Below are 22811 nucleotides of genomic sequence, written 5' to 3' on the forward strand. Positions count from 1 at the left end.
TTGAGATTCATTCCTGTGTGCTCCCAGGGGGTCGCGCCTGGAGGAGCCCCACCCGGGGGATGCAGAGAACGCAGTGGGAGCCGGGGCAGGCACTGCTGGGGCCACGGGAAAGGCTGAGACGGTGCGGGAGGAGAGCAGCCCAGCCCAGGGGCCCGCCCTCCCGGCTCACTTGGACTTGTTGATGGCCCGCTTGAGCTTCTTCTCCAGCTGCCGCATGCGGCCCATGGCCGCGTTGTAGCGCGCCGCCGTCTCCTTGTGCACCAGCTCGCTCCTCGTCTTGGTCTGCTCCGCCTCCATGACCTGCGGGCCACAGCAGAGGGGGCGGGGTCAGCGCGCCACACCCAGAACGGCCCCCTGCTGCAGGATCACTTACTCTCTTTGTTTAAAAAGATGAGAACTCTGGGATTAACATATACACGCTACTATATGTAAAGGACATCAACCACAAGGACCTCTGTATAGCATCCGGAACTCTACCCAATATCTTGTAATAACCTATAATAGAAAAGAATCTGAATATACATATATACAAACATACATATCCATGTATATGTATACAACTGAATCACTGTGCTGTATAACGGAAACTGACACGTCAACTGTGCTTCCATTTTTTTTAAATAAAGAAAAATGTAAAAATTAAATGAGGAAATTAGTGGGGAGACAAAGATTAAACAAATTTGCAAAGAAAAGAGGGTCACCCTTCCCGACTCATCTATTCTGGAAAAGTCATTTCAGACAAGATTAAACAGCCCAATCGGCTGAGGCGACGAGCAGGAAAAGGACAGAACAACATGAAGCACCCTCTGAGCCAGTGGGTGTCCACTTCTGCAGAGTGGCCACCATGGGCTCCTCCTGTCCCACCGCAGGTCAGGAGCCGACGGGCGGGCAGGTAACATGAGAGGGACTCGGACATCAGGGGCCTGGGAGCCCTCCAGAGCCAGGTGTGTGCATCAGGACAGCGGGAGAGTGAGGACCTCAGCCGTCTGGCCCCTTCCCAAACGTTCCTACTTAGCTGGTGGACGCCGAAGAATCCAGGATCCAGAAGGATTAAGCAGAAACAGATTCTGAGGCTCACACAGATTTTTGTAGCCAGAAAACTCGTCAGCTAGAATGCTGGGCGGAACGTTTTCAAAATGAATTCAAAACCCAACAGTCCAGGGCCCTCTGTGGGGGCCCAAAGGCACGTTCCCAGAAGCAGGGACCGTGTCGGTTCTCTCCCCACTGACCTAGAAACGCATCAGAACAAAGCCGGCTGGGAGGAGAGAGGACGCAGGAGAGAAAAAGCAGTTTGGACCACGGAAATGGCTGCAACTTCCTTCCCACCTTCTACTTACAACTCACCCAAGTACGGGGTGAACTAGAAAAGCAGTAGCAAGGCGGGGATAAAGGGCCAGCTTTTTATTTCACCCAAAGAGCAGCCAGGAGGAGCCCAGAGGGCCCTCAGATCGCTGGTCCACTCTCTCAGACCCCGCAGGACAGTTTCAGGAGGACACCACTCAGGAGGCAGCCAGCAGTCCGTCACCTGCCCCGGGAAACAGCCATAGTCAGCTCAGGGTAGTTTCCTCATGCACTTAAAATTAGGTGTTTTTTAAGAATCAGGAGAAACTCTGACATGAGCAGAAAACATCGAGGCATCCTGTCTATTGCCCTCTTTTCCAGGTTATCTCTGCTTTTCGTTGTCTTGGAGCTGTTTCATGACCCTACAAGTTGTGGGAAACTGACAGTAATACAAATGATTCTTATCCCTAGAAATCAAGAGGAACTGTGTGGAGATGCATTTGCTTTTTGCCTGCACTGTAAATACTGACAAATTCTGTATCTGCCTGTTAATTCACTTTGGCACTCTTGAACTTAAGTGTGAGTGTTTTTCTTCTGAATTCTCCTTTCAAAGAGCTGTAACATCAGATTAGTTCCATCCTTAATTAATGCGTTAAATAAAATATAAGAGAACACTTCATACGTATCAGAGTTAAAGCTTTACCTTCTTTTAAAATATAAATATATATATAAATATATATATATATGCTTTTAACAATGGTTTTAATGCTTGAGATACTTCTACAAACAGAATTAGAACAAAGTCAGAGAGGGAAATAGGGAACCAAGACAAGCTTGCTAAAATGACCTCTCAATCGAGATCAAGGGGCTTGGGAAATCCTTCCGCTTGGCTTCTCACATCAAAGACGTCACAGAGACATCAGAGGCACACAGAACCTCACCAGCTTGGTCACTTAAGAGAAACAGCAGTAACTCTTCAGTCTAAAGCTGTAAGGATTTACTGCTGTAACCTTTACGAACACACGAAACCCAAGCCTATCAGACAAGTGAAGACATGCTGTGGAGACTGGCTCTACTACAAGAGGATTCAGTGCAGGGCTCACCTTTAAGGACCCGTCTGAAAGCATACCGATTTTTTTAATAGTTTTTTGATATGGACTGTTTTTAAAGTCTTTATTGAATCTCTATGATAGTGCTTCTGTTTTATGCTTTGGTTTCTGGCCACGAGGCATGTGGGATCTTAGGTCCCCAACCAGGGATGGATCCTGCACCCGGTGCCCTGGAAGGTGAAGTTCTAAACACTAGGCCGCCGGGGAAATCCCTGAAAGCATTTTAAAGAGAGACCTACAAAAGCTGAGATTTGAGGCTGCGGTGAAGAGCACCCCCTGCAAGAAACAGGGCTCCCACCAACTTTGCCGTCGTTTTTCCTTGGTCGTTAGTCTGCAAAAGAGCTTTCTAAAGTTAAACCCTCGGAAGAACCCAAGCACTTGGCAACGCTGCCAGCTCAGACTGAGGCGGCAGCAAGCACACTGCCCCCTGCCTCAGCCCCACCAGCCGCACCTACCACCCCCGCCCCAACTTCCAGACCCCACGTGCACAAGCTCCTGCTATTAGAGGAGAGCCCCTCACTGTGCTTCCTGCCTCCAGGCAGAAAGTCGCCAAGCGGTTCACCTTGGTTACATCTCCTCGGCAACTCAGCAGCCCCTAAAGCCTGGATCGGGTGTGAACTATGTGCCCAGGGATAAGAAAGCAGCGGGCAGATGCTGGGAAGGTGGAGACCGCGAAAGGAAGCGAAATGCCGAGGTCCCTGCAGGCCTTGAGGTGCCCAGACACACATGCAACCCAGAGCCGAGGAGCCAGTGCAGTGCCCAGACCTCCATGAAGACCAGGCTACTGGGCCTGGACTGCGGGCCCCGCTCCCAGCTCTGCACCATGCTCTTCAATTTACCACCAACAAATCCAACTCAGAGCCAAGTACACTGAGGAAGCACATCCTGTGTGCCCGGAGCACGCTGGAGACCAAGCCCTGGACCACCAGCCTCACGGTGCAGACACACCGCAGCACCACGCCCCTCAGGCGGCTGAGATCCAAGTTGTTGGGGCTACCTCGGGTTGGGGTGGGGGCAGGGAGGGGGCAGCAGCAGAGGCTGTGCAGGGGGTCTCGGTGCAGGGCACCGGAGGGGGGCACTCACTGCAGCGCGCTGGGGGACTCGGTGCAGGTGCTGGGGGCTTGATGCAGGGTGCTGGTGGGCTCAGTGCAGGGTGCTGGGGGACTCGGTGCAGGGTGCTGGTGGAAAGGCATGAGTGAGGAAGCCCTTAGGGGGGCTTAGCACAGCCAAGCATCCACTCTCCATGGGAAGCATGCAGCTGCCCGCCTCCTTCCCAGAGCTGACAGCCTCCCAGAGAAACCACTGTTTTCTGGCTCCCCACGTCTCCTTAGGGGACTGTGTTACTGGGCTGACCCCTGGGAGCACCAACCTCTGTGGATTCTGACAGCGAAGAAGTCAGCCTCCCTGGGGTTCCCCCAAACCCACAGACACGCACTCCTGCCCCCTACAGGTTGGTTCCAGATGCCCAACAACCGACCACCCGCCGCTGCCGAGCGGGAGGGTTTGGGGCCCAAGTGGCTGGAAGAGCCGCAGCCCCGGGCCCGGCGGCCAGCGGGCAGTGAGTGGGACCTGGAGAGCACGCCACGCAGCCGCCCCCAGTGCTCAGGAGCCCGAGGACATGGAGAGTGGGCACCAAGCAGGCGCCCTCCTGGGAGCACAGGGCAGCCCAGGCCCCCTGCCCACAGAGACACGGACTCTGCTCACACAGACACTGCCTGCCAGGACACCAGCGGGCACCGAACGGCTGTGTCAGCTGGGCGGGGGGCCCTGCCGGCAGAACGACCTGAACCGGGCTCCTCGCCTTGCTGTCCATCTCGCCCAACCCTCTCCCAACCACACACCCTCAACCCGAGCATCCCAGATCCAAGAGCAGGGCCCCCCCGCTCCCAGGAAGGCAGCATCGTGGTCCCCTCAGCCCGTTCATTCCACCTTCTGATTCTTCCTGCGGGCCTGGACGCGTAGGCCCAAGGAGGTGGCATCTCAGGGCCTTGGGGGACAGATCGTACCCACCCACCAGCACAGGAAAGCGGGCCTGACGGCTCATGTGCCTCCCAAGGGTGCAGGGCACACCCCAGATGTCTCCTCCCAGCAGCCGCTACTTCCTAACAGTTCACGCCCCGCCCACAAGCCACGTGCTCCTCCTCCTCTCTGGCCTCTCTGCACAGACATCAGGAGGGCCGACAGCTCCCTCCTAAGGGTGGAAAGCTATCACTCCCCTCTCAGGACTGCTGCTCAGCCATACCAGGTGGAGCTGGGGGAGCAGCTGGCATCGGCTGCCTAAAGTCTGAGTGGGAGCAGCAGGGACCACGCACCCCCAGGGAGGCCCCTCAAGTGCACTGCAGAGCTCAGCTGACCCCAGCACTGAGCGCAGGACCGCTCCTTGGTCCCCGCCTGGGGCCCTGCACGTGGCCGAGCAATACAGACCCCAGGGCTCCCACGGCGACCACAGCGGGGGCCGTCACTCGAAGTCTGGAGGAACAGAAGGGACACCCAGCGGACCCTGGGGAAGAGGGTGTAGGGACCGCAGGGTCCTTCCACCATGCCTGGGGTGGGGGCCACCCTGCCCAAAGCAAGGCCGCTTTCTTGAGATGGCCTGGACCCTTCTGAGCTCCATATCCTTCTCTGGACGCTTCTGTGGCACTTTGTTCAGCAGAAGAGGTCCTTTCTCCTGAAGAAGCAGGCTTCCTGGAGGACCCAGGAATCAGCTGAGGCCGGGGACATATTCTAGACCTTTCGCTTTGTCCACCAGCACTCAAGAAGCCCAGCTATGCCAGGGCCCCGGGAGGGCAGCTCACAGCAGAGCCACCAGTGGGCGTTTCTGCCCCACCCACCACAGCCACAGAGTGTGCCCCTCCCGGCTGGGCTCAGGGACACGGGGACACGGTCCCAGACAGCTCTGCCGTGCACTCTGTCTCTTGCTGGTGCCACTCTCCAGCCCTCCTTCTCCCTCCTCAGGTCAAGAAGCAGCAATCTGAGCCCCATAAAACTGGGGAGGATTGAGGGAAGAGAGCCAGGAGCCCCAGGGTGGAAATCCTAGCCGGTGACCCATGAAGTCTGCTCATCTGCAGAGGTCATCCCCACAACCAAGAAACTGTCGGTGGCCACAGTGAGGGGACACGTCAGATGACCCTCCCAGGGCCCTCAGAGGCCCCATGTGATTCCAGGAGGCCCAGGGCCGTCTTGGACAGCTCCCTGGGTTGCGCACTGCACAACCCCAGGGAGCACCATTCACAAAGACAGGCGTGAAAGGTGTTCTTGGCCACCATCGAGGCCTAACCATCACCATCTACTATGGCCCTAGGACTTAACAAGTAGGAGAAAAAGCAGAAATATGTTCCATTATTTTTGTAAAGAACACGTTAAGTGATTTCTGTGATGAGTCCTAAGTAGCTGATATGGATCTTGGTTGGGGTAGAAGGGAGGGTGGGAGGAAAAGGCAGCCCTTCCATGAAGTTCCTGGAAGGAGTTTCTTTTCCCCCATCCTTTTCACTCTGTCAAGCTACTTGTAAATTTCCGAGACTCCCAACCTCCCTTTGGCATTCCCCAGTGGACCCAGGAAAGCTGTCCCGGCCTGTATCTTGCTGCCCAGGCCTTGTGCCCACCAGGAGGCAGGAGGCTCCAGGCCACACAAGCCCAGTCAGGGTTCTGGGCTTTAGGGGGGCAGCAGTGGTGGAGTCAACGTGAATTCGACACCAAGTCCCAGCCCTTTGTGAGTCAGGCGTTCCATTTAGGGAAGCTCAAGGCCATCTCTAATCATGTCCTGCAGGACCTGAGCCCACAGCGGCAGGTGAAACTGGAAAAGTTCTGTTCTAGCCCTGCAGGCGGCCTCTCGGGGAGTCCAGACCAGGCCTGCAGCCCCACCCCTAAGTCACCCCACATCCAAGGCCTCAGTTGAAACTACTGAAGCCACTGCTGTCGCCTCAGCCAGCTCCCCAAGCAAACCAGCCAGAGGAGGAGGAGGAACACTGAACATCCCGCTGGACCCTTTGGAGCCTGGGCAAGTCAGGGAGAGGCGATAAGTCCAGCGACACCCATCACTGCTGATACTCAGCCCTGTGGTCAGAGAGCAAGTCCCAGAGCTGCTGAATGATGCCCCACGATGACCTCAAGCCCAGCAGGCACAGCCAGTGGCCCACAGCCTGCAGAGCCCCCTTCCCACAGGCACCCTGGTTCCCCAGACCGCACCCAGCAGGCACCCCGGGGGGTTCAGGCCTCAGCTGCCACGGCCTGCCTCTCACTGAGGGCACACAGGCCCCAAGACCAGTCCGGCAGGTCATCCAGATCATCCACCCAGAGCTCCAAACCCTGACAGACCCTGGGGACTCAGAGGGAGGAGACCCTGGAGAAGGACCAGGGGTCCCCTGGGGAAGCCCACACTGGTCAGGACGGTCAAGGATGATCTGAACCAGAGGGACCTCAGATGACAAGGACGAGGCTGCTACGGCCGGCACCAAGGGGCTGCCACCGGGGAGGACGGCTTAGTTCCAGGCCCACGGAGTCCCCGGGGAGATGACCACTTGTGGGCGAACAACATGCCTGTTTGCTCTGCTCCGGGAAACCAGTGAGGAATCCGGGGGCTGAGAGGCACGCGCACCCCGGGGACGCAGGAACCCGAGGCGGGGGCAAGCCCAGCCCCCTCCCCGCCGCACGCCCATCCTGCCCGCCCACACGCAGATGCAACGCAGGCCCACACGCGTGTGCGCGTGCACAGGCGCGCCCCATGGAGACTCATACCCTCTGGGTGGCGTGGTTCAGCATCTCCTGCCAGGCTGAGTCGAACTGCCTCTTGTCGTCCTCCAGCAGCCGCTGCTCGGCCAGGGAGATGGTCTCCTTGGCGGCGCGGAGCACCTCGGTGGCCCTCTGGAAGTCCTGCGTGGCTCGCTGAGCCTCCAGCTGCGCCTGCGCAGGAGAGACCTCGTGAGACCGTGGACCCGGACCCATTATAACTCCCCGCCCCGGAAGGCGGGCGTCCTGAGGGTCTGCACGGGCGTGGTCCTTCTCTGCCCGTGCAGCCGGCGGACAGGCCGGGCACCCACAGGCGCGTGCAGACGCCGGATGGGGCGCGTGGAGGGTCTTCACAGCCTGGGACCCAGCGGACCCAGACACACCGGCCGGCTCTCGATCCGAGTTAGAGGCAGCAGAGTGGCCCACGTGTGGCAGGTGTGCCCAACCGCGGGCCTTCACAGAGATGCCCCATCTGCCCAGGGGGCCAACGGCAGTGTCCCCAACTCTGGGAGTTGGTGATGGAAAGGGAGGCCTTGTGTGCTGCGATTCATGGGGTCGCAAAGAGTCGGACACGACTGAGCGACTGAACTGAACTGAAGGCGGCCTTCATTAGATACTGGCTCCGCCAGCTTGGAAACTGCCGATTCCCACGGTCTTGGAAACAAGGCCGGGGGAGCCCCTGCCGAGGCCACCCCACACCAGCCCACAGCTGGGCACCAGATGTTCGTGCTGGGTGCAACAGAAGCGAAGCTGGTACACAGGCCATCAGCTCAACCCTCCATTAAAAAAAAAGAAACAAACAGGGCCAGAAGAAGCACAGCCCCGTGTTAAATGTCACAGAGCTCCTTGGGAGCCGGCCAGGAGACCAGAGCCCCCGACCCCTTGGCAGGACTGTTTGCGTTCTACCACGAGGTGTCTGCTCCCTGGGCAGTGTTACCAACGGCGCGATCGCGGGCTAGCGGACAGTCTATCCATGAATCACAGACAGTCAGAGGGGCTGCTGAGGACCAAAGACCGCACGGGAGCCCCCACCCGGATGGCCACCAGCCAGTCAGCTGCAGAAACTGAAGATGTCCAGGGGTCTTGACCGTCCAATGCCCGTGCTCCCACTGGGGGCGGCTCCAGATCACAGAGAGAGCCCGCAAGACGAGACTGGCCCAGTACCTGACTGCCCACAAACCCTCGGCGTGGGTTCAGATGACTGGGAGGAAGGTCACAGCAGCTACTGTTGGGGTGTCCACTCGGAGTCAGACGGTATACGGTGAGCCGTTCTGGGCCAGGCCACACTAGGATCTCAGAATTACCCTGGGAGCGAGTCCAAGTGGCTTCCTGCCTTGTGAAGGAGACCAGCTCAGAAAGGTTAAAGAAACTGCCCGGGGCCACACAGAGAGCAAGCCCTGACCCAGGGCTTAGTGCAAAACTTCTAAAAAAATGCCACCCGCTGGGCTACACACTGCTGAGCCAGCGCTGCTCCAGCGAGGCCCCTCTTGCTGCTTCTTATCCTAGGGCCACACTGGCCACTGCCAAATAGACGAGGATGAGTAGGGCGCAGGGAGGGTCGCAGGGAGAAAAGATGTTAGCCCCCAAGGACAGCGCATTTCCCTTCCACAAAGTGGGGGTGCGGGGGTGCAGGAGCCCCGTGTAAGAGCTCAGCTCCTTCCCAGTCAGGAACCAGGGGAGCCGAAGGTGGGGTCTTCAGAGGCTGAGGCTGCATGCTCTTGAGCGGGACCTCTCCTGCACCCCAACACTGCTCCCTCCCCTCGGACCCCACTCCCAAGGGAGTGTGGGCCATCACCACTTCATACCCGCTCCCCTCACAGGCCTCCAGACGGCTTTCCCTATCCCTGTCTAAGAGCCTGTAGCACTTGAAACCCAAAGGGATACTCCAGGTTTACTGAAGGAATGAGTGGGCTCCATCTGCATACACCTCCCAGCACGCAATGGCCGCAGTCACGGATCCACAAGAGGCTTCTGAAGACTCTGGCGTGAAATGGACACAGGGCGCCCACAGCCTCCCAGAGAGGCCTGGAACGTCCCTGACCCAGGCGGGCGGCACTGGCCCTTTGCTGGCCGTGGCGCCTCCGGGAGACACCGCAGGGAGGCCTGGCTTCTGCAGCCCGAGGGCTCCAGCTGGGACAGCTCCCGCTCCATGGGACTCAGGACAAGGGCCAGGTGCCTACTGCACCAGGCACCTGGGGTGGGGGCGGGGGGAAGCCCCCGTCTTTGCTTTGTTTTTTTAAGATACAATTTTGTCCTTGTCTCTTTAAAAAAAAAAAAATTATTCATTTGGCTGCACCTGGCCTAAGTGGTGGCACATGGGGTCAAGTTCCCAGACCAGGGGTTGAACCCAGGCCCCCTGCACTGGGAGCACGGCAGAGTCCTAAGCCACTGGAGCACCAGGAGCGGCCTTGGCCTTGCCTCCTCACGGGGACTGTCTCATGTGCTGCTGGGAGAATTCAGCCCCCAGCCAGAGGCTCGTGGAGGAAACCCCAGAGGCTTCTCTAAGCCACCTGAGAAAGAGGCGAGGCCCTCAGAGGGAGGGACGTCCAGGGGGAAGCGGGAAGGAGGCAGGGCAGCTGCTCTTGGTTTCATTCAAGCCCCAGTCGTCCGTTCTGAGTCATCCTAGGGATGGGCAGTCACCAGAGCCTAGGACGTTCGGTTCCAGAAACTTCCCCCTTCCACGCCCTTCCAGATGTATCTGAGGTTAATGGGAGAGTGGACAGAGATGGGCAGCAGCCGCTTTGACCCTGAGGATGTTCTGGACACAAACACTGTAATCAGAAGCATCTTCTAGACAGAATGCCACGCAGCCCTTTTATTTCATATCCAGTGTTCCTAACTTTTTTCATGTGTATTTAGTCAAAATCATTTTCACTTGGATCAGTTCTTTTCAATTTCAAATCAACCTGAACCATTCAGCAGGTTCATCGACACACTTTACTCATTACAGCCTATGCCGTGAGTTCTCCATTATTTCTGTCAAACAGTTCTCCTGGAATAATTTTTTTACAGATCTAAGAATTGGTTGAACATATGGGACATCAATTTTTAATCAGTCCCAAATGTTAGCATGTACAGTTTGAGCCATAATCAGTTAATATTAAACTGTATAATATAAAACATATTAAACAGTATTATTACAAATTAAATAAAAGATCTGTGGTTTGTATTTCTCATTACAGAAATATGAGAAAGCCTTGAGTAGTCTTAAGAGACATCATTCGGGGCCTGCAGCTGGTTTAGTGGAAGGCCCCAAAGCTCTTCAATAAATGGCAAAAAAGCCACAAGGGATGAAAAAAAAAAATCAAGATCAAATAGTTTTATTCTATCCTGGGGTTAAAGATGAGCTGTTTAAAAACAAAAATTCAAAAGCTATTATCTGCTTCAAAGTTACACAGAAGTGAGAGCTAAGGGGTGGGGTGGCGGGGAGGTAAGGGTGAAATATTGGCCAATGGATTAGTTTTTACAGAAGCTGGAGGAAGGGTATATATGGCCCCACTACTCAATATTTAAGTGAAATTTTCTATAATAAAAAGTAAGTAAAGCTATTCTCAGTGGCAATTACCTACTTACTGTTCTCTGGAACGGCAGTGTCAGGAGCCACTGGTCACAGGTGGCTACTTGCATTAAATTACAATGAAATAAATGAAGCTTTCCATTTTCCCGGCTGCGTCAGCCACACTGAGGCGACCCAGGCTGATGCGTGCTCGTGAGTCACACATGGCTATTGTCCCACACTGGCCAGCAAAGACTCAGAACACTTCCAGCATCACAGGAAGTTCCACTGCCCAGGCTGACCTAGACACGGGCCCACCATGAAGGAAGGCCGGTGGAAGGTCTCAGCTACCATCCACCAGCTCTGGTCTGTGTTCATCGAAACAGCATCTTCGCGCTCATCACCACTAACTGTTAGAGAAAAGCAGATCAAACCTACAAGGAGGCAGCACCTCACACGGGTCAGAATGGCCGTCGTTGAAAAGTCCACAAATTCGTGCTGGAGAGGGTGTGGAGGGAGGGGAGCCTCCACACTGTCGGGGAGCATGTAGATCGGGGCAGCCACGAGGAGAGGCGTGTGCACGCTCAGTCGCGTCTGACTCTTTGTGACCCTGTGGAAAGCAGCCTCCCAGGCTCCCCTGTCCATATTTTCAGTCAGGAATACTGGAATAGGTTGCCATTTTCTCCTCCAGCGGAGAGTAGTATGGAGGCCCCTTTAAAAAACCCAAAAATAGAGCTGCCATAAGATCCAGCAATTCCATTCCTGGGCATATATTCAGAAATGAAAGTTGCTCAGTCATGTCCAACTCTTTGCGACCCCATGGACCATACAGTTCATGGAATTCTCTGGGCCAGAGGACTGGAGTGGGTAGCCTTTCCCTTCTCCAAGGGATCTTCCCAACCCAGGGATCAAACCCAGGCCTCCCGCATTGCAGGCGGATTCTTTACCAGCTGACCCATCAGGGAAGCCCGGGCATCTATCCAGAGAAAACTCTAAGTCCCAAAGATACATGCTCCCCTATGGTCCCACAGCACTATCCACAACCTAATCGCTGTTCAGGAAGCAACCTAAGTGTCCGTGGACAGATACACAGATAAAGACAATGAGGTATATATGCACAACGGAGTATTATTCGGCCGTTAGAAAGGATGAAATAATGCCATTTGCAGCGACATGGATGGGCCTGGAGTGTCATACTAAGCAAAGTCAGAAAGACAAATAGCACGAGACACACTTATCTGTGGGATCTAGAATATGATACAAATGAACTTAGTTACAAAACAGAAACAGACTCCCAGACTGAAGAGGAAGGGGTCGGGGAGGAGTGGAGTGGAAATCTGGGATTAGCGGAGGCAGACTATTAATATTACATGTATCGATAGCACAGATGGCCCAGGTCCTCCTGTATGGCACAGGGAACTATATTCCAGACCCTGTAATAAACCATAATAGAAAGGAATGCAGGAAAGGATGGATGTATCATCTCGCTGCACAGCGGAAGTTAACAAGGGGCTTCCCAGGTGGCACAGTGGTAGAGAATCCAGCTGCCAACGCAGGAGACCCAAGGGACGCAGGTTCGATCCTTGGGTCAGGAAGATCCCATGGAGAAGGAAATGGCACCCACTCCAGAATTCTTGTCTGGAAAATTCCATGGACAGAGGAACCTGGCAGGCTGCAGTCCGTGGGGTTGCAAAGAGTCAGACATGACTGAGCACACACAGAGATTAACAAACACTGGAAACCAGCTATACTTCAATAAAATAAAAATGCCCAAAGCAGCATATTCATCCTTGCTTTGTATTATACACAATCACACAGTTAAAAACCTGTAATAAGGGAACCCTGGGATACACCGTGTTGAGACCCTGGGTGTGGGGAAGGCCCAGCCACCCAGTAGGGAGCTATGGCCCAGTTTCTGGCAAGACGATGCCCACCTCCCCTGGTCATCCAGGGCTCCGGATTGACCAGGGCTGGGTCTGACTCCAATTCAGCTAGGAGTTTCGGGGAAGTTCACCCAGGATGGAGCCCAGCACCTTCTTTCCTGGGCCACTCGTGGGCCTGCTCTTGACACCTGGGACCAGCACGCCCCTCTACAACTGCCCCACTCAGGGGCCGCTTGCCCCGGGCCACCGGTGGGCACCGCCTGCCTCCCTACAGGAGGCCCGCAGTCCAGCCAAGAAGTGCTGGCAGGAGGGGGCACGGAGTCTTAGGCCAAGTCAGCAGGTCAAGCAGGTCAGCTGCAGCGTCTGTGACCTTCACACCCTGCTCCCCCGTGTGATCACAGCAGATTCACACAGCCTGACAGCCACACGGGCCCCCAGAGCAAAGCCTCGCTGCTGCTACAGGGACCAACAGATGCCGAGCCTCTCCCCCCACCACCCCAGCCAGGAGGGCACCCCACAACATACCCTACCCCCACCCCAGGGCTTCCTCTGCCTCCCACGCTCCAAGCTGGTCAGGCTCCAAGCCGGCAAGAGTCAACCCAGGTCAGGCCCCGGGGCAGAAGATGGTGCCCAAGGCCAAGGCCCCGTGGTCCACCACTGTCACATCCAGACCCCCGGCCCAGGGCGCTCAAACCACCAAGTCTTTGGGTTCAGCGAGACAGAAACGATGAAGAGCAAGCATTTTCGTTTTACAGAAGAGAAATCCAGCGCCCAAGAGCGCCGAAGAACTGATGCTTCAGAACTGTGGTGCCACAGAAGACTCTCGAGAGTGCCCTGGACTGCAAGGAGAGCCAACCAGTCCATCCTCAAGGAGACCAGTCTTGGGTGTTCATTGGAAGAACTGATGCTGAGGCTGAAACTCCAATACTTTGGCCACCTGATGCGAAGAGCTGACTCATTGGAAAAGACCCTGATGCTGGGAAAGATTGAGGGCGGGAGGAGAAGGGGATGACAGTGGATGAGATGGCTGGATGGCATCACTGACTTAATGGACATGAGTTTGAGTAAACTCTAGGAGCTGGTGATGGACAGGGAGGCCCGGCGTGCTGCGGTTCATGGGGTTGCAAAGAGTCGGATGCGACTGAGTGACTGAACTGAACTGAAGACGTGAATTGGCCTGCTCAAAGGGACAGTGCCGCCTCTAACTCCTGCAAACGTGCACTAACTCAGGGAGCCTCTCTGCTGTGGAGGGGCTCCCAGACTCGGCAGGGCTGTACCGTCCTCCCTCCGATGTCCATCTCTGCCTCCCCCGTCACACCCGTCAGCCCCAGAACTCAAGAAGCACAGCACCTCCAAGCCTCAAGGTCAGGGAAGCTTCCCGGGGAAACCCAGCACAGAGCCAGACACGACAGGGGGCCTGGTCACGCTGAGGACGTTGGGGGGTTGCTGCTGAGTGTGGGCCCCCCGCTCTGCAATGACAGCCCTTCGAGCTCATCAATACGCTGCTGGCTTCCCAGGGGGAGGAGGGTGCATGGGAGCCAGGAGGAGCCTGGATAAAGCACGGGGTGCCAGGGTGAGATCCACACTCCCTCAGCTCAGCCACGGCCGGTCATATCCCCGCGACTGCAGAGGCCTTGGCAAAGCGCTGCCCTTGCTGGCACCCCCTACCCTCTCCTTCCTCCCCAACGGGGGCCAGCCAGCCCTCTGGGGGCACACAGTCCTCCTCCACCTGGGGGCTGTGAGCAGAGATGCCAGCCTTGCCAGGGCCTGCTCTCCAGAAGGTGGTCCCACCAGGAACATGCACAAACAGGGCCCCTTGCGGCTCTCCAAGCCAAGGGACCCCAGCTCTTCGAAGACCACAGTGCCAACAAAAGAAACCTTCCTGCCCTGCACCGAAGAGGCACTGACCACCCGCACAGCGGTCAGTGAGGCAGCGTCCTGCACCCAAAGAGTGGGGAGCAGCAGGCCTCAACAGTGACCACAGACGCAGGCCTTGGACCTCAAAGAGGTCACTGGACTTCTCAGACCGGAACACCGAGGCCGCTGCTCACTCCCAGGGAGCCTGGTTCCACCCAAGAACTGAAGACTCGCAGTTACAGCGGGAATTTTTGAGGCCAGGGTCTGGAATGCGGTTTTCTGTCTTAACCATGGACAAATGGTCCAGCAGAAGGGGAGCTTACCCCTGAGCTATTGTGCTTTCGTTGCCATCTCTACTGTCTACACTGGCAAATTTTCCATAATAAAAAGCTTATAAAATTGCTTATTGACGCACTGCTTAACCAGCCGTTGCTTCGTTATTTATCGACCACACAGTTCTCTCCTTACACTCAGAGTATGTCACTGGGTTGAGTAATAGCATCACATGAGGGAAAAAGGGGGGGCCCACACCATTTATCAAATGAAAAACATAACTGCCATTTCCAGTCAAATGTTTTAAACCAATCGTGAGAAAAGACATTGTTCAAACAGCCAGGGAAATCTGAAAAAGAACTGGGTATAAGATGGTACGAAAAGAACTTTTATCCATTTTGTTAGATGTAAAAATGTGATACTTTTAAGGTTTCTTATCTGTTAGAGATAACACTTAAGTATTTATGGGTAAAGTGATACAGTATCTGTGAAGAGCTTTAAAATAAAAACTGGGGAGTCTAAGGAACACAGTGATTTCAAGATATTAACCATTGCTGACGCTGGTGAGAGGCACTTGGGTTCACTGATATATTTACTTTTGTGTATACCTCAAGCATTCCATAACAGAAAGGGGTAAAGTATTTTTTGAAGCCTTTGGTCCATCAGTTACCGTTTTTGCTATTTACCTGCCAAGTGGTTTTTTTTCCAGTAGTCATGTATGGATGCGAGAGTTGGACTATAAAGAAAGCTGAGCACTGAAGAATTGATGCTTTTGAACTGTGGTGCTGGAGAAGACCCTTGAGAGTCCCTTGGACTGCGAAGAGATCCAACCAGCCCATCCTAAAGGAGATCAATCCTGAATATTCATTGGAAGGACCGATGCTGAAGCTGAAACTCCAGTACTTTGGCCACCTGATGCAAAGAACCAACTCATCTGAAAAGACCCTGATGCTGGGCAAGATTGAAGGCAGGAGAAGGGGAAGACAGAGGATGAGATGGTTGGATGGCATCACCGACTCAATGGACATGAGTTTGAGTAAACTCTGGGAACTGGTGATGGACAGGGAGGCCTGGCGTGCTGCAGTCCATGGGGTCACAGAGTCGGACACAACTGAGCGAATGATCTGAACCTGCCAAATAATTATAAAACTCCAGAAACACTGCTCACTATTAAAAAGAAATTTGGGAAACCAAATGTATTTTGTCAAGGGCAGTCCTCATGAAAGACAAAATTTAAATAAATAAAAATTAGAAAAATAAAACACCTGTAGGACTGCCAATGAGGGGAAGTAAAGGGCCAATTAAGAGATATACAACACCGAGGGAATCTGGATCCCTCAAACCAACCCCCTCCTACCCTGTGCAATCTTGAAATACAATGTATCAAAACTGTAGAGAGTCCTACCCTAGCCCCAGATATCCTGTGAGTGGCCAGACCACTGCAGCCATGCGGAATTTCTCATCTCCAATCTTGATCTCATCGGCTGTGACTGAAAACCTCAGCTCTCTCTGTCCCGGGGCAGAGTGGGGCGGGAGGGGAAAACACCCACTTAGAATGACTAAGCACACTGTCAGCACAAACTGCTTCCAAGCAGGGCAGCAATCAAGCCTGCCCCGCCCTGCACCTCACTCCTGTTGCCAGGAGGATAAAAGGAGCCAGGACAAGAGCGATTTCAGACCTCTGCTGGACCAGGATTCACTTACAGAATCCAGCCTACAGCCCTGTTGCTAAGTGCTGCCATATCCATTTGACACCCAGAGAAACAGAGGTTAAGGGACTGATCCAAGGTCACACAGCTAGGAAGGAGACTGCAGCAACCTCAGTGTTCATCAAGCGATGAACACGTAAAGAAAACGTGGTGTAGATATGCAATGGAATATTACTCAGCCATGAAAAGAATGAAATAATGCCGTTCGCAGCAACATGTGTGGGCCAAGAGATTATCACACTAAGCGAAGTCAGTCAGAGAGAGAAATAAGACATAATATCACTTACACGTGGAATCTAAAAAATTATACAAACGGACTTATTTACAAAGCAGAAACACACACAAAGACACAGAAAACAAATTTATGGTTACCAAAGGGGGTTACAGCTTCCCTGGTGGCTCAGAGGTTAAAGCATCTGCCTCCAATGCGGGAGACCCGGGTTCAATCCCTGGGTCGGGAAGATCCCCTGGGAGAAGGAAATGGCAATCCACTCCAGTATTCTTGCCTGGAGAATCCCATGGATGGAGAATACTACTTGGTTACAGTCCTTGGGGTCACAAAGAGTCGGACACGACTGAGCGACTTCACCTTCACCTTCAAAGGGGGTTGCACCTTTTGGTAAATTTATGGTTACACCTCCCGCTCTGTACCAAGGACCAAATGGGCTCCACAGACGTTTCCAGCATCTATACGATGAAAAGAAATGGGTTCAAGAACATGTCTTCTGCCTCCGAGATAAGAAACACTCAGAAGCTGCTGAGGGGAGCATCTGTGGATGGCCCCTCCTCTGCCAGGCTGGGATCCACAGCTGGGGAGGGGGAGGAAGGGACAGATTGAGAGTTTGGGATTAACAGATAAAGACTACACATGCAGCCGATAAACAAGGACCTACTGTAGACCACAGGGAACTATATTCAATCCCTTCTAATGATAAGGGAAAAGAATCTCAAAAAATATATATACATATACACACTACACGCACACACACTCACATATATGCATTAACTGAACCTCTGCGCTCTACACCTGGAAGTAACACGATACTGAAAATCAGCTACACAGGTCCCAGGACTGCAGGGCCCCGGAGAGGAAATGCACCAGCCGAAGCCATGCACTGCTCCACCTCTCCGGCAGGGGGCTCACGAGACCCTGATGAGAAACCCCAGAAGCCACCGGCCGCCCTCAGCTGGACACACGGCCTCCACAGGGCCGTCTGCACGCCCAGCTCTCTGACCAAGACGTTCTCTCCATCGAGTATCCAAAGCTGGACGAGTCCTGGCCGGCCGCCCCACCTCCAGCTCCGTACCAAGGACCAAACGGGATCCACAGACATTTCCAGCATCTACGCAATGAAAAGAAACGGGTTCAAGAACAGGTCTCCTGCCTCCGAGATGAGAAACACTCAGAAGCTGTTGAGGGGAGTATCTGTGGACGACCCCTTCTCTGCCAGGCTGGGATCCACAGAGGGGCTCATCACCTGGGCAGCTTCCTGCCTCCAGCAGTCCGTGTCCCCCTCACACAGCTGCCTGGTTCCACTCCCAAGGGGCAGGGGACACACCCAGTCCAGACAAAGTGACTTCTCAACTCACTGGGCAACGAGGGATGGATGGTTGGGAAGCCTTCTCAAAGCTTTCTACCCTTGACCTAAAAGCCTGGAAGACACGCACAGAGGGGCCCTGAAGGGAGGTGAGGAGGAGGGCGAACAGCAGGATGCCTCAAGCCCTGGACCACCAGCACACACGCTGGGCGGCCAGACACCCGGGCAGCTCTCCAGGCTGAGGGCCCACGGAGCCGGTGCTGCAGCGTTAAGTAAGCTCACAGGGAGCTGCGGGATCTCTCTACAGAGCATCACCCAGCGACCCGGGGAGCCTCAGAGATGGAGAGACCATTACTGAACGTTTCATTCCCCAAGCCCAGCCAACATACACTGCAGGTGCCTAAGAAATGTCTGTTTATTACTCAGCCACAGAAAAGAACAAAATCGCGTCATTTGTAAGCAATGGATAAACCTAGAGTCTGTCACCCGAGGGAAGGAAGTCAGAAAGAGAAAAATACTAGGTATGAACGCATGTATTTGGAATCTAGAAAAATGGCGCTGATAAAGCTGCTTGCAGGGCAGGAAAAGAGACGCAGACATAGAGAACAGACTTATGGGCACAGCGGGGGAAGGAGTTCAGTTCAGTCGCTCAGTCATGTCCGACTCTTTGCAGCACCATGGACTGCAGCGCGCCAGGCCTCCCTGTCCATCACCAACTCCTGGAGGTCACTCAGACTCACGTCCATCGAGTCGGTGATGCCATCCAACCATCCCATCCTCTGTCGTCCCCTTCTCCTCCTGCCCACAATCTCTCCCAGCATCAGAGTCTTTTCCAATGAGTCAGCTCTTCGCATCAGGTGGCCAAAGGACTGGAGCTTCAGCTTCACCATCAGTCCTTCCAATGAACACCCAGAACTGATTTCCTCTAGGATGGACTGGTTGGATCTCCTTGCAGTCCAAGGGACTCTCAAGAGTCTTCTCCAACACCACAGTTCAAAAGCATCAATTCTTCGGTGCTCAGCTTTCTTTATGATCCAACTCTCACATCCATACATGACCACTGGAAAAACCATAGCTTTGACTAGACAGACCTTTGTTGGCAAAGTAATGTCTCTGCTTTTTAATAAGCTGTCTAGGTTGGTCATTACTTTTGTTCCAAGGAGCAAGTGTCTTTTTATTTCATGGCTGCAGTCACCATCTGCAGTGATTTTGGAGCCCAGAAAAATAAAGTCTGACACCGTTTCCCCATCTATTTGCTATGAAGTAAAGGGGAAGGAGAGGGTGGGACAAACTGGGAGAGCAGCAGGTATACATGACCGCAGACAGATGGCTCGTGGGAGGCTGCTGTCTAGCACAGGAAATCAGCTCAGTGCTCGGTGACGACCTGGGGAGGGGGATGGATATGGATAGTACAGCTGACTGCTGTACAGCAGAAACACACCAGTGCAAAGCAGCCATCCTCCATACTGAAAACTGTGATGCCTGTTTACACCAGGTACCAATGATGAGCCACGAACAACTTCCTGGTGGTCGGCCATCCTAACGCACCTTGTGATTTTCTTCTGCGGCTCCCACAATTAAATCAGCGTCTCTCTGGGCGCACATAAGCTCAGAAGTGTCCGTTCACATGACGTGAAGACTCACCTGAATAAGGGCCTCACTGCACATACTAAATCATACATTCTCTCAAGATCTAAGTAGTTCTCCTTGCACCGGACCTCACCTCCTCCAAGCTGAACAACATATAATGCAGGTCCCAGTGGGTCTTTGGGAAATTCCTTCCTGGGAACTCACAGGACCAACTTTCTATACTTCTAATTACAGCATTTTGCCATGTTATAAGATAGTATAGGTGGAAAAACACTTTGGAAATTTCCCAAATATACTGCCAGCACATCTTGAATGATTTTATCCTTCACTTGGCCTTCTTGACCAGACAGCCAACTCCATGAAAGCAAGGATGCTTTCTGTATATCCATGAGTCCCTGCCAGCAGTTCAGTGAGGTGGAAACAGGTGCTGTTCCCAGCCCTTCATCAGTCAGGGACCTTGGCTGCCCCCTTCCCACTTTCTCCAGGCCTCGGCCTGCCCCAGATGGTATGGCACCAGAGCTTGCCGGGGACACTTAAGCACAGCCAAAGGAGCAACTGATTCACTCAGAGGTCATCCCCTCCCCACCAAGCCCTCTTCCACCTCCGGGTTGGCGTGACTTGGCTCAGTTTTAACTACCAGCTCAAGATGAACCCAAAAAGGACTCAAGGTCAGGGGGACACAGATGAAAATGAAAGTAAATAAGGAAGGAAGTGAAAGTAAACACACACACCCCTCCTAGCTGGCTCAGTATGCGGGAGAGCCAGCTGCCCCTGGCCAGAGGAGGCCATCGCCAGAACAGGACCCGGGAGCACACACGCCCAGAGCCCACGCCGCTTGGAGCACCTGGAGAGCTCTGGGGCAGACAGGAGTGGCCTTGGGACAGGGCATGGCAGGGCCTCCGGCTCAGGAGGGCCAGCTGGGCCCCGGCTGGCTTTCTACTGGGGACTGCCAGGCGAAGCTGGTCTCAGGGACTTGGAGCCTCTCCCAGCGCTTGGGAACAAATCACAGCCAGTGGAAAGGAGAGAGAAAAGACACACAGCAGGAAAATCCAAGGTCTCGGGGCTGAGACTGCTCTACCTGAAGCTGCTGTGTGACTGCAGCAGCCGCAGGGCCCCCTTCCCGCAGCACCCGTCTACCCTCGACGGAACCCCAGGCACCGCAGAGACCTGCGAAGGGCAGGGAGGCAAGATGCAATCTGAGGCCTGAGGAGCTCATATTCGGGGGCAGGCGGGTTTCTCAGCCCTGTCAGAAAGGTTAGGAGCCCCCGATGCAGAGCTCAGGCTGCCTGGGTCAAACCCCGGCCAGGCCACTTGTTAACTAGGGACCCTGAGCATCTGAACGCCCTGTGCCTCAGTTTCCTCAGCTGCAAAACGTGGACAACAGAAGCCACCTCGTGGGGTTGCTCTGAGAGGCAAGGGAGTTAAAACACGCTAAGGAAAAAAACCACCACCACCATCACCACCGCGTAGAACACAGAACAGGTGGACGTGAGCAGGACAGAAGTGTCAGCTTTTTATACCAGCAAGCAGGTCTCACACTGCAGTATTAGCTTATCGTGTGGTTATTATTAACCCTCGGGACAGGGCTGACGCTCAAGGGGAGCTGATGATTACACCTTGAAACGCTGTTTATGATGTACACACCCAGGCGCATATGCGTGTTCTCAGAGAATGACATCCACACTTTCAGGAAATTCTCAAAGCAAAGCTGAAGGAGACCTCAGTGCATGAGGGAGCCTGCAGGAAGTCTCCAGAACGTGCACTGACCGGTGCCTTCATTACATCAGGCCATCAGGCAAAGGAGGAAAGCTTCCGGCAGAACTGTCCACAATGATGGACGTGCCCTCTGTCTGCAACGTCCCCAAATAGCCACCGTCAGCAGCCTGTGTTGAGTGAGCATCTGACGTGTGGCTGGTGAAACTGAAGGACCGACCTTTGAGTTACATTTCATGATTTATATTTAAGGGGCTACTGGCCACTGTTCTGAACCTCGCAGAGCTAGTCAGTATGGCAGGAAAACATCCCAGGCAAACAGAACAGGGTGTGCATGGATGCAAAACCCCTCGATGGACCCCGAGGTTGTCAGCGAAGCAACACAATGCAGCCGGCAGCTAAGAGTGGCGGCCGGGGCAGGGTGTGGGCACACACGGGCTCAGCACGCACAGGAGCAGACGTGGAGGGTGAGAGGGGCTACGAAAAGCCTTGCGTGCTCTGGTCAGATCTGGGCTTCACACAGAGACGGAAGAAGCACTGTGTCAGGCAGCTTTCTCTGGAGAAACAGAACCAATGGGCCATGTAGACACCGCTGGTCCTCGACTCATGACGGTTCAACTTATAATTACCCACTTCACAAAGGGGCAAACGTGATACCCAGTCAGTACACTTACTCTGAAGGTGGGCCTTTCTCAGGGCGAGAGATGTGAACCACGACCCTCTCTCTAATCCTACGCAGGGCAGATACTGCCCCGAGATCACAAGGGTGAACAACCCACACTCTGACAACCACCTGCGCCCAACACTCCGTTCGGTTTTTCCGTTCCAGTACGGTGTTCCATAAATTCTGTGAGACAGTCAACCCTTTATGATAAACTAGGCCTTGAAGACTCTTGAGAGTCCCTTGGACTGCAAGGACAGCCAACCAGTCCATCCTAAAGGAAATCAGTCCTGAATATTCACTGGAAGGACCGATGCTGAAGCTGAAACTGCAGTCTCTCGGCCACTTGATGGGAAGAGCTGATTCATTTGAAAAGACCCTGATGCTGGGAAAGATTGAAGGTGGGGGGAGAAAGGGAAGACAGAGGATGAGATGGCTGGATGGTATCACCAACTCAATGGATATGAGTTTGAGTAAACTCCAGGAGTTGGTGATGGACAGGGAGGCCTGGCGTGCTGCGGTCCACGGGGTCATAAAGAGTCAGACACGACTGAGCGACTGAACTGCCTGCCTGCCTAAGGCCTTGTGTTAGAGGGTCCTGCCCGCCTGCAGACTAATGTGCGTGTTCTGGGCACACATGGAGGCTGGGCTGAGCAAGGATGTGCGGGAGGCTGGGCATGTTAAGTGTACTGGCAACTGATGATATTTTCAACTGATGACGGATTTATCAGGATGTCATCCCGCTGTAATGAGGAAGATTTGTGCATAGAAAGAGATTTATTTTAAGGAACTGGCTCACATGATGATGGAAGTTAGAGGTTCAAAATCTGCAAGCTGGACCAACAGGCTGGAGACCCAGGAAAGGGCTGATATTGCAGGTCAAGTCCTCAGGCCTCTGCTGCACAAATCCCCCTTGTTCACGGGGAGGGGGCTTCCGCTCTAGTCTGGGCCTTCAGCTGATTGGGTGAGGCCCACC

General features: G+C 54.2%; 1 protein-coding gene across 1 annotated transcript in view; it reads right to left on the minus strand.

Moving 5' to 3' along the window:
* The window catches only part of SH3BP5 (SH3 domain binding protein 5), a 70165-nt gene that overhangs the window by 6247 nt on the left and 41107 nt on the right, over positions 1-22811 (minus strand). Inside the window, exons 4-5 of the mRNA XM_027961858.3 lie at positions 7125-7289; positions 170-300 (exon numbers count right to left, since the gene is read on the minus strand). Of these exons, the coding sequence (XP_027817659.2) occupies positions 170-300; positions 7125-7289 (296 nt within the window). The remainder of the gene's footprint in view (positions 1-169; positions 301-7124; positions 7290-22811) is intronic.

This window comes from Ovis aries, chromosome 1 (assembly GCF_016772045.2).
Source record: "Ovis aries strain OAR_USU_Benz2616 breed Rambouillet chromosome 1, ARS-UI_Ramb_v3.0, whole genome shotgun sequence".
Taxonomy (NCBI): domain Eukaryota; kingdom Metazoa; phylum Chordata; class Mammalia; order Artiodactyla; family Bovidae; genus Ovis; species Ovis aries.